The following is a 12,834-nucleotide window of genomic DNA, read 5'->3' on the forward strand; positions in this document are numbered from 1 at the left end:
CCCAAGAAATAATAAATTATGTGTTTTTCATCAAATAGTGAGGTATACAATTGATGACAAAGAATAAGCAATTACAGCACCAACTGTTCATCTTCCTAAACAAAAGTTATCTATGCCCTTAAGCTTCTATTAGATTAAAAGTAACAATATTCAATTTATGGCTATTAACCAGATTAAATTAGGTACCTTGCTCAAATAGCGTCTGAGAAGAAAACCAGCTTGGAACTCACAACAAGAACCAAAATTTATATACACAGGATCCAGGCCTACTACTTCTAGTTAAGATTTTTCATTTAATTACAAACACACACACACATACACACACCTTTTTTCAGCCTCCACCAAGCCACCTATACCTATACCCCATCTGGACTTCGAGGCAATTATGCTGAGTAAGGTAAGTCAAAAAATGAACGATAGATAGTAGATGGTTTTACTCACCTGTGGAATAAAATATATATAAAAAAAATTCATATGCAGAGAATAGTAGGACTAAATCTTGAATTTAGCAAGAAGAATATAATGGTTGCCAGGAGAAGGAAGGGGAGACAGTTGGGATAAGCCATATATTCAAAGAGAAGATGGGCAGAGTGGGGAATAGAACTGAACAACTGAGGTCCAAAAACATCAAAGTACTCCTAGTTTAATTACAAAAAGACAGACACAGGGAAATTAAGTAACTTGGTCTTGGTCATTAGCAAATGACTAGTGGCACTGGGATATTATAGGTGTTATTATGAAATGTATAGTCTTTACCAAATTCTGAATCACAAGCAATGGACTGGGGTTAAAGAGACTTTCATAGCTTTCCAAACGGTCATTCTTTTTAGTAGTGGTCATTCTTTTTAGTAGTGTGAAATAGGAGGTACTGCTTACTGGCATCTAATGGGTAGAGGCCACAGATGCTGCAAAGCATTCTGCAATGTACTAGACAGCCCCCATGAAAAAGAATTATTTGGCCCAAAATGTCACTAGTACTGTGGAGAGAAAATCTGCTTTAGAACACTGATTTCAACACATTATAATAAATGAAAGAGGAAATACCATTTCTTGATTTAGCATGATTCAAAAATCATTATAAACATGACTTTGCTTATTTCAGCAAGGGATATATTATAATGAAAAATCTAAAAGAAACATGATCAATTAACCAGGAAGTATCACTGGGGATACAGAAGGGTGAAAAGTTTCTCCAAACTCCAACAACTATGTACTTGTAAGTAGAAGAAAGATAACAATGAGAAATAATAAAAGTGCTGTTTTGTCAACATGACTTTACATTAGAGCATGTGGATATAAATCATACTAAATTATGTCATGGCCTAATGACTATGGGGCAAACCTTTAGAGCAAAGAAATCTCTTTGCTTTTTCATTACATTTTCTGTATTTTTCTTTAGCCATTAAGGACATTATAGAGTTAGATCATCATTCTTTAAAAATCTACTACTACATTAGTCAAGAATTTTCTGGATACCTTTATAATGACGTGATCTCACTACTACCTAACAGATTTATCATTATTCATTCCATTTAGAAACAAAAATAAGATCTGATCTTCCTCTTACAACTTTTAAGAATGAAATTTTAAAGTTTAAGAGAATTTCCAGTCATGCTATACCCCTCAACTTATGTAGTCTAAGAGTATTCATTTTCTCCCTCAATTTATGTAGTCTAAGAGTATTCATTTTCCTTATAGAAGACAAATGTACAGGCAAGTTGTATATTAAAAAAAAAAAATGAACCACACACTTAGATAAAATTCAATATTAAGCAAACAGTATTCTCATAAAATATGATTTTGATGCATATATAATGCTAAACCTGGGTCATTCTAATTTTCCCTTAATAATTGCAGTCTATTATGTTAGAGAAAAACCCTAATATGCTTTTTTAACCTTAATATGTCTTCCATTCATTAATTTATTCAATTCATGTTCACTGAGAGTTACCAAAGTCCAGATTCTTTAACATTTTCACTTTTAAGGCCTATATAATTCTTTAGTCACTGTTTTTCTACTAAGAGAAAGTCAACAGTTAAAAAGTCAAGGTGTAGGTAAATCTGGTTTCCAAAAATAAATAAGGTACTAGTAATTTCAGTGAGGCAATATCTTGGTCTAATACATGTCTATCTGAGAAGTAGTAGCATTTGGTGATTAGAAGAACAATCGCTGTCATCAATGTATCAAAGGTCAAAATTTACATCATCACAAGCTAAACCTTAGGCAAATTAACATTTTAAAGTTATTTCTTTCCTCAATAAAAGAATCATAATCAAGCCTATACACCTCAAGACTGTTTGTAAATAGTAAGATATAAATATACAGGACTTAGAAAAAGTCCTATAAAAAGGCATATCCTGTGTTGCTCACTAAGTATTATCTGCTGCTATGATGTTAAGAAAAAAGTTATCCATTTCTTAATCCATACATAACAATAAATTTTAAGAACTTCTAAAATTAGACCTGTTTTTATCATTAATTTATCACTATAGTGTATGTATTCCAAATTTCCTAAGACTTAAAGATCTAATATATCATCATTATTCATTTCACAGCACTGTCTTTGAAAGCGCAAAAAATAAAAATAGACACAATACCAAATTCCACAAATACAAGAATAAAAAAAAAAGCAGATATTAAGTATTCAAATGGAAACATTTTATATTTGCTTTATGGAAATGAGAATTTTAACAGTTTGTAAAGTATAAAATAATGAACTCATCTATAAGAGGAGAAAATAACAACTTGCAAGCTGCTTTAGAAATAAACTGAAATAAATAATCACAAAATGGTATGTTACACTTTTGAACTGTAGGTGGATAGAAAACTTCATGAAGTGCTAGTGACATTAAAATATTACATATGTAACATATCTATATAAAAAGAGTACCTAAAATAAATCTAATAAAATCTGGTAATTACAAAGCAAGAAATTCATATAAGAATTAAATAAATTGCTAAAATGAATATAACTATTAAATTCCAACCCCCACCACCTCCCATTCACATATTTACAGACCTAGTCCAACATCATTATCTAACAAAGTCAGTATATATACATACATACATAAATAATAAAACAACTCTGCTAAGTAACAAATAGCAATTTTAACGGCCAAAAACAGTGCTAATATTTTGATATTTTAAAAAAGATTATTTCAAGAAAATATTCCCTCACCTATTATCAGATGGCAGAAGAGAAAGCAGAGCCAACGCTGAAAGTTTTCTTCTTTCAGGCTGGGTTATGTTGTCCATGCGATCAACCCACATTTCAATCATATTTCCCAAAAGTTGGTCCATCTAAAAGAAGATGAATATACATCTCAAAATTTTTGAAATTGTGGATAAATACTGTTAAAGACTATAAGGCATGGACAAAGTTTAATCCAAGCAAACCAAAGAACTGGAATACCTGACAGCAAGCCTTGAAATGGTAAATAATTTGAGCAAAACCAGAAAACGACTCTTATTAAATCCTGAAAGTCAATTAATTCTGAGAGTTAAATACACAATTCAAAGCCATAGCTATTTAAGTAATTTAATAAGCTGCTAATTCAATGCTCTCTTCCTCATACACTTAAAGAGTACATGCACTTTTCAAAATTGTTAACTTGTACTTAGGCTATAGTTTATTCAGCTGGATGATTATAGATCAATAATTTGCTGGATTATTATGTTGCTAATTCCAGAAGAAAGAACAGGTTCTCACCTCAACCTTAAAAAGTTTCAAAGGAAAGCAAATGAATCATCTCCCATGACCTTTATATGATACATTAAAAACAAATCAACATAATGAAGAATCCACTAATATAAGTCATCTGTAATTGAATGTATTCTGATTAAAAATTCCACGTAACTTTCATATGTCACAAAATATACTATTATTTTGATATTTTTCTTTCCCAAACATAAAACCCATTCTTATTTGCTGGCCTTATAAAAATGAGCAGCAGGCTAAAATTAGCCCACAGGCCAACTTGCTGACCCTGGGAATATTTAAGCAGGGCTAGAGCTAGGATGGGCAAACAAAGCATCTAGGGTGTAAAATTAAAGGAGCTGCTCATCTTAGCACCTTATTTGACTGACTTAATCCTGTTCCTGATGATAAATGCATAGTTTCTGATGTTGTAGGAATATCTAAGAGAAATCTAAGCAGCTTGAAGGGTTGGGGCAATTTTCCAGAGATTATGTTCAAGGAACATTCAAAAGAGGTTAGAAATCAACTAAAGGAAAGCAAGGGGACTAGGAAGGAGCTTCCAGGCAGCGGAAATAGCCTGTACACAAAGATTCTTATTTTCCCCAAAGATTTATTTATTAATGCTTACAGAACTGGGGAACAGGCCAGAGGTACAGGGGGTGAGAGGGTTCACCAGAGACAGAGTACGGGAAAGAACACACAGATCAACTGAAATACACTGCTGAAGGGAGCAGCTGGCAGATCAGGAGAGGTCTGCTGTGCCATGTGGGTCAGCTCCACGGCAGGGAATTAAGCTAATGCTGCAGTGCCTTCAGCAAGGTTCACAGTGCTGTGTTTTAAACCACTGCACCATCAGGGAGAGCCCTGTACACAAAGATTCTAAAAGACAAATGGGACTTTAAAAAACTGAAATGTTCTAAGCATTGAAGAGTTGGATTAAGCAGTTCCAAAAGAAAGGTTAAGAAAAGAGAGGGGAAGAGTAAAGAGCAGATTACTGTAGGCTTCTTTGAGCAAACCCACACTAAAGAGCTTGGACTAAATCAAAGGTGTAGAAGAGATTATAAACAAGGATATGATAGAATCACACTGAGAAAACTCAAGTAGGTTGTCCTGAAAGTAAATAGCAAGATCACAAAAATAGAAGCAAAACAACTATAAAAGATGCTGATGACCATTTATATATAGCAAGTTGTAAGATAACAAAATAATTCTTCCAGAGAATTTCTAAAATAAAAGGTTTTTTTTTTTTTTTTAAGATTTATTTACTTATTCATGCAGAACTGGGGTACAGGCCAAAGATGCTGCGGGTAAGAAGATTCACCAGAGACAGAGTGGGGAGCAGAACAGGTAGATCGTCGAAGTACACTGCTGAGGGGAGCAGCGGGCGGGTCAGGAGAGGTCTGCCTCGCCATGTGGATCTCCTCCCGGGCAGGTGGGGATCGAACTCATATGGAAGTGGCTTAAACTTTTTAGTGCTGTGCTTTAACCCACTGTGCCACCAGGGAGGGCCCAAAATAAAAGTATTTTAAACATTTATCTTTTAATTAAACTTAATTATATGATGATCAGATTTTCCTATTTTGATAATGTTTGACAAATTTTACTCTGGCAGGTGCAGATTAAAACTAATTACTAACTAGACCATTTGATCAATTAAATAACCACTACAAAAAGAACTTTATTGCCAACTGGTTCCATTACTTTGTTATAAATTTAAAGAAAGTAAACTATAAAAAGGGCTTCTGTGAGAAGAATAAAATAATGTTATAGCATTCTAGTCCCTGCAGAAGCAGAACAAAATGTGGGCAAAGATGATCTTTTCTCCCCCTCTAAACGTTACCTCCTTAATCTAACTTTCATACCATATGGTATTTGAGCTATAAAACGTAATGCTTATATGTAATTTCATGAACAATTGATTCTTCATGTAGAAACAAAAATTACCTTCACTCTCCCTAGAATTTGATGTTCTGTTTCAAGACAAATACTTAGGATTAACTGGAGGAAATATCTTGTGGTCTAAGTGAGAAGTCTTTATTAGAAACATGTTCCTACGATAAGAGATTTATAAAATTCGGAGTAAGTTATTAAAATGTTTCACCCATCCTTAAATTTATAAAGTCTAAATTGAAGGACATTATTTCCAGAAAACCAGGTTTTCTTAAGGAAATGTTGGATTCAGTCTTAATTTTACAGACATAAATAATATTATTTAAATTATTCAGATGCAAATATCTTATTGTACTTTATAATAAAATTATTTACTACAAAAGCATATTATTACTGTGAAGCAATTTTAGTACTGAACCTGTGCATTTGCTGGCTTCCTCAGAAATCCCACTAAAATGAGAGTAAGGAAATATAAAAAGAAAACAAAACAAAACACAGAGTATATTAAGAAAAGAAACAACAATGAGTAAGATGGCAATAAATTTTGGGGAACTGGCCAGTGGATGAAAAAAGTGTTAAGTGATTTGGTACAACAAAAAAACGTGAAACTAAAATGCCTGCCAGGAAAATAGCAATCTAACTCAGGGAGATTTGGTCCTCAGAACTCCACAACGATCAGGCTGCAAATAAGAGAGGGTGAATCACAATGCTCAAAAGAAAGAAATGTGGCTGCAAATCTGCACAAGGAGCAATTGGAACCGTCTAGGTTTACTGAATCATTACTGAAGGAGACAATGATATATTTTGAAAAATGAAATCAAAAGACCATGAACAAGGAAAGGCAAGGTGAGGTACAAATTAAAATCACATGATTTAAATGAAAATCTAGATTTTGAGTGGTGATACACCCTCATCCCCAAAGCTTTTTTCCCCATCCTGAATTCTACAACTCTTGCTTAATTACTCCCAAGAGAGCGGCTATCAGAAAAGAAAGACAGACGACAGGAAATGAAGACCTACAAACACTCTCATTTTCCACTAATTCACCCCATAGTAAGCCCCAAAAATCTAAACTCTAAATCAGATAATCAGTCTTAAAAAGTTTTCATCATTCATTTAATATAAATAACTCTGAAAAACTTCAAATAGCAAATACTGACAGAAGTATCCTAATGATGACTTCTGAAATGAACCCAATTCCTTTCTTAAAGATATAAAATCACTGTTATTTAACTTGCCTTCCTCCACTACTATTCAGAGGACTTGGACTATGGTAATAGCAACAGAGAAAAGGAATGGGTGGATTTAATGTGCTTATTTACAAAATCACAGGTGAGGGAATTAAGTGACACCAGGAAATGACATCAGACAAAGTTCTTCAGAATTAGTGTTCCAGGTTCTTCAATAAGTCAATGCCATAAGGAAAAAAAAAAAAAAGGGTGGGTTGGAGAACTGTTCTACAATAAAAGACAGGAAAACTATCAAACAAATGAGAGAGAAATATAGGCAGTAAATATATGGACACATAAGAAATTAGTATGAGTTTTTAAAGATAGAAAATCCTGACATGATACTGAACTGGATCATAAGAAAAAAGTCACATTTGACCTGTGTCAAAGTAATGGCTATCTAGAGATGAGCAAAAGTTCATGACTCGGTCTTAAAAGATGCTCATGGTTAATAGGAAGCATATGAAAAAGAGAAACCATCAAATGAGACCAGAAGAACATAAAAGGGAAATCAATCAATGTCCTGGAATCTAAAGAAGGGAAGTATCAGAAGTAAAGGAAAAATGGGGGTGAATAAAGTGGGTCAAGTAGTGAAGTATAGAATTGGACTTAAATGGTAAACTCAATGTAGTACTTAATATATATGTTGATTTTTAATGATGCACCTCAAACATACTTAATGTTTCAATGTATTATATGTTGCTTCAATTAAAAAAAAAAGATACTATCAAAAGAGTTAAAAGACAACCTGCACAACAGGAGAAATTACCTCCAATACCATATATCTGATGAGTGTTTAGTATCCAAAGTATATAAATAACTCCTAAGCGCAACAACAGAAAAACAACCCAATTCAAAATGGGTGAACGACTTTAATAGACACTTCTCTAAAGATAAGCTTGAATAAGATCAATAAGCATAAAAAAAGGCTCACTATCACTGGTCATTAAGGGACTATAAATCAAAACTACAATGAGGTATATGATAATATTTCTCACAACCATTTAGTTGGACACTATCAAAAAAGTATTGGTGAGGATGTGGAGAAATTGGAACCCTTGTGTACTGCAAGCATAGTTGCTATAGAAAATAGTAATTCATTAAAAAGATCAAAAATAAAAGTACCAAATGATCCAGTGATTTCACTACTGAGATGTATTCAAAAGAACGGAAAGAATTATGATAGAAAAAAATAAATGTTTCGATTGCTGTTCATAGATTGCCTTTCTCTTTCTCCCAAATTACAGGTAACACTGTGAGTTATTAGAGACTTAAAAGATAAAACTTCATCAAATCATTTCCAATATTTATTTAAAGACCTTCCCCAATCTAGTGAATTAATTCTTACCTCCTGATTAAATTTATGTGCCATCTCATTAAGAAGTGAAGAAAAGAAACTAGTGTTTTGTAGCAGGACTCGACCCATCACACCAAGATAAGTTGACATTACTACAGGATACCTCTGTTCAAACAAATATGGCACATGTGAAATTGGTTAAGGTGCAAATAAAAACAGCTATAATATTTACCAGTGGTCTATATACTTATATTACTTTAAGTGCTCCTAACATATAGTCACATGGAGCTATTTAAGATCTCAACTTGTAAAAAAACGGTGGTTTCACATGTTTAGTAGGTGACAAAACTAGCACTTTTCACCCCATTCATTTGTTTCAAATCTTTGTGTATGAATACATATGCATACAAGAGAAAGAGATATCAAAGGAACCTTGTACTTCTTTGTAGAGAAGGATAATACAAAGATGTGTAACTACCCTGAAGTTTATTTAATTTACTTCAAAAAGATCCAATGAGAAAAATTTTGACAAAGAAGAAATGATTTTCCAACAGAAGTAAATAATTAAAACTAGAATCCCTAAGAAAAAACTTACCTCTCCTTCTATAATACCTCTAAAGACACAAGGCAGAATCGGTTGAAACATTTGTGGGCCTAATGCTGGATTTACTTTAAGAGCATTTTCCACAACCTAAAAACCAGAAAGACATATTGGTAACAGTAATACAAGTAGATACTTCATGCTTAACATAGATAAAGAAAACAATGCATTAAGTATCATATAATAAATATGAGAATACATAGAGTACATAAGGAATGCATTATTTACACAGATACACATTTGCACACAATTTTCATTAATTATACTCCTATTTACATAGGTTATCATGTTGTTAATGTAATTCTTATCTTTGCATTTTAAACTAATAGCCCTTAAAGCAACTACTGCACTAATACAGGCTGCAAAAAAATTTTTAAAATATTGACTTTTTAAGATGTGGTATTTATATACACAATGGAATACTACTCAGCTATAAAAAGATGAAATCTTCCCATTTGTGACAACATGGACAGAAGCAGAAGGGATTATCTTAAGTGAAATAAGTCAGAAGGAGAAAGACACACACTAGATGATTACAGTCATACTTGGAATATAGAGAAACAAGACAAAATAACAGACAAACCAAAATAAACCCTAGAAATGTGTCTGCAGAACTGAGGGGGATGGTAGAAGGTGGAAAACAAAACCATGAACACTGACTGTTACAGGAGAAAAAATTATAAATTACTTTTATATGAGTAAGATATGTCCCTCTATAACAAAGTAGCATGTTTCAAAATTGGGGGAAGGGTTGCTTTCTTTTGTTTTATTTTGAATGAGAAAGACCATGGACAAGAAACAGCAATGGGGACTAATGGGGCTAGATTCTCAGCCCCATTAACACAAGGGTTAAGAACAAAAACAAACACAATTTGAGAAACTGTTGACAAGTACTAAAGTCAAGGCAGAACCAGGTTTCTCTTTAAACTTCTAGCAATATTTCTCACAACTGACTATCAGAATTCTGAATCAACCAAGTATTTACTGAACATTACTACTGCAACATGGAGGCACTTTTATGATCTCCAGTCTCTGCACATAATGTGAGTAGCCTATACCAAATATTATGACAAATAGATGTTCATGTCTATTGCAATATTCCCATGGTAAGGAAACAGTACCCATGAAAAGCAATATCCTATCATTTAGAACAAGATGTAAAGGGAATGTCCCAAGAAAAGTTAAAAGATACAAAATTTTTTACTGCAGACAAACTATACTACCAAGAGATAAAGGATAAAAGACAACGAAGTTTATAATTAAAAGTGAACAGATGGGCCCTCCCTGGTGGCACAGCGGGTTAAAGCACAGAACTAAGAAGCTAAAGACACTTCAGCATGAGTTTGATCCCTGGCCCTGAGGTGAACCACTTGGCGTGACAGACCTCTCCTGACCGCCCGCTGCTCCCCTCAGCACTGTACTTCATCCATCTGCCTGTTCTGCTCCCCACTCTGTCTCCAGTAAATCCTCTCACCGCCTCTGTTCTTCTGACCTGTACCCCAGTTCTGTATGCATAAATAAATTAATTAATTAAAAAAAAGTCAATAGAGGAAATTCAGAACAGAATTAATCTGAGTTAATTTTTTTAAATTAGGTTTGGAATAAAGATGGGGAAGAAACAAGTAAGTTAGATAGGTTTACGTAAAGATTAAATGAACTTTATGGTAAGTACTTAAAAACATGTAGCAGGCTACTGTTACAGAAAAAATTATAAAAAATGCCTGCCCCATCTTAAATAAATCTCATCCCAGTGAATGAAGGCAACCTGAATCATTACTGTTGGGTAAGGCCATGACAGATACAAAAATTTCCAAACTGAAAGTGGTACGACTACATAACAACAAAATTTAAAGAAATGTTAATAATTTAGAGTATTTTTAGAATAACTGTATTCATCTAGCCAACATATTCCAAATCACAGAATACAATAAAGTATATTTTTGCTCTTAACCATTTGCTCCGAAGGCAGGCATATTTGTCTCTCTATCCAATTTTTGTAACATTGTAATTTTCTGCTTCAAAGAACAAAGCACTTACTTCCAGATATTGTCAGAAATTAGTGTAACAGTGACATTTACATATATTTAAAATATTGTATGGCTTAACTGTGCGTAGGAAAGTATCTGAGAGGTATTAAAAATGAAAATAATGAGCTAATATTAACAACTATTATTATAGCTTTACTGGAACTCTGAGAATAGGAAAGTGTCAAAAGTTGTAAGCATTCATTCTTTTAGCTTTCAAGTACAGGAATAAAAGCACCATTGTCCTAAATATAAAGCACCTTTATATTAAAAACAAATAGTCTATCCATAATTATTATAGTCTCAGTATGTAAAATCCGTTTACTAAATTATAAAATCTTATTCTAAGATTTCAAATCAATAAACAGACTTAGTTATAGCAATGTTTATATAGCAAGAGTCTTAAACACTTTTAAATTATAATTTTAATTCAAGTATTTACAGGCTATTAATAACTTCCTACTGGCTTACAGCTTACATAGAAAATGGTTTAATCTGTTAAATGTTACAGATATTTTAATATATTTGAGTGATAACTAATCTGTGCTGAGTCAGTCAAAATATTACTTGTCACCACTGTGTGACAAGTAATAACATTATTTTCTTCACTTCAAAGGAAAAAGAGGAAGCAAATAGATTTTTCTGTAGTAAAATTATAAGGAAAATGTTGTACATAACAAAAATATTTTTTAATTATATTCTGAAAATGTTTTTAAATTATATTCTGAAAATAAAGTGTCTCTGCTTCAGTGACAGGTATCAGGCAGTCTGACAACCTTGCCTTCTTTTTGACTAAAAATACCAACATTACATGCTAGTTCCCTCTTGTCACCTAACATCACATTTAAAGATTTAGTCATTGCCCTTCTTGTCAACTCTTTCAGAAAACAAACTCTTGCACCTTTTCCAAGCTAATGCTTCCACACACATTTTAGATTAGAAATTCAATCTCTTAAAATTACTTGAAGCCATTCACCATTCGAGTGGGTCATATCTACCTACAAAACTTACTCAGGATAAATTATCCTCATTGCCTCTGTACACATAAAAACTCTTACTTCCTTTTTCAACAGTAAGTCCCTGTTGGAAGTTAAAATGAGTCCTCCATAAATATTTGTAAAAGCCGTAGTTCTAAGAACCTAGCTTATTAGGGTAGACCCTTAATCTATTATGACTGGTATTCTTATAGAAAGAGAAAAAACAGACACAGGATAATGTTCTCTGTGACAATGGCAGCAGAGAACTAGCGATGCAAGTACAAAAACAGGAAAGCAAAGATTGCTGGCAAACACCAGAAACTATAGAAAAGCAAAGCACATCCTCCCCGAGAGTCTTCAGAGAAAATATGGCCTTACCGACATCTAATTTGAGACTTTCATTTTCCAGAACCTTGTGAGACACATAAGTATTATAAATATTATAAGTTAATCTTCATTGTGTTAAGCTACCCAGGATGGGGTAGCTTTAGGAAACAAACATAGTCCTTAATAATATCCTAAAGCTCCTTCCTTTTCTCATCACTTTATATTTAAAACATTAATAATCTGGCACATGACCTCAATCTAACAGACATTTTTTTTTTTTAAAGATTTATTTATGCTTAAGAACTAGGGTACAGGGCAGAAGTGTGGTGGGTGAGAGATTCACCAGAGACAGAGTGGGGAACAGAACAGGCAGATGGACAAAGTACACTACTCAGGGTAGCAGCAGGCAGGTCAGAAGAGGTCTGTCACACCATGTGGATCACCTCCCTGACTGGGGATTGAACTTGTGCTGCAGTGGCTTCAGAGAGCTTCATAATGTGGTGTTTTAACCATTGTGCCACCAGGGAGATTCTGACAATAAGTATTTCAAGTAACACTACCATTCTCATCCTAACAATATGTTCCCTATTCTTACTCTTGTTCACTTCTCTGCAAACTTTAACACTTGAATTAGTATTTTTCACCCTACAAGGTTGCAAAAGTTGGCAAATAAAGATACTATATTTTATCTGGCAATATGAATCCCTATTAAACTTTTAAGATTCAGCTTCTATCTCAACTACTTATTCATGAATAATGCTCTCTATAAAATGCTGGGCTAATTTTATTTT

General features: G+C 33.2%; 1 protein-coding gene across 2 annotated transcripts in view; it reads right to left on the bottom strand.

Annotated features, from left to right (window-relative positions):
- IPO11 (importin 11) overlaps positions 1–12,834 on the bottom strand; it is a 113,819-nt gene that overhangs the window by 31,752 nt on the left and 69,233 nt on the right. For both annotated transcript variants that reach the window (XM_012721955.1, XM_004678275.2), the window contains exons 26-28: positions 8,710–8,805; positions 8,166–8,279; positions 3,180–3,301 (exon numbers count right to left, since the gene is read on the bottom strand). In XM_012721955.1, coding sequence (XP_012577409.1) covers positions 3,180–3,301; positions 8,166–8,279; positions 8,710–8,805 — 332 coding nt within the window. The remainder of the gene's footprint in view (positions 1–3,179; positions 3,302–8,165; positions 8,280–8,709; positions 8,806–12,834) is intronic.

Source organism: Condylura cristata, unplaced genomic scaffold (assembly GCF_000260355.1).
Source record: "Condylura cristata isolate star-nosed mole 26May11 unplaced genomic scaffold, ConCri1.0 scaffold00007, whole genome shotgun sequence".
In the NCBI taxonomy this organism is placed as follows: Eukaryota; Metazoa; Chordata; class Mammalia; order Eulipotyphla; family Talpidae; genus Condylura; species Condylura cristata.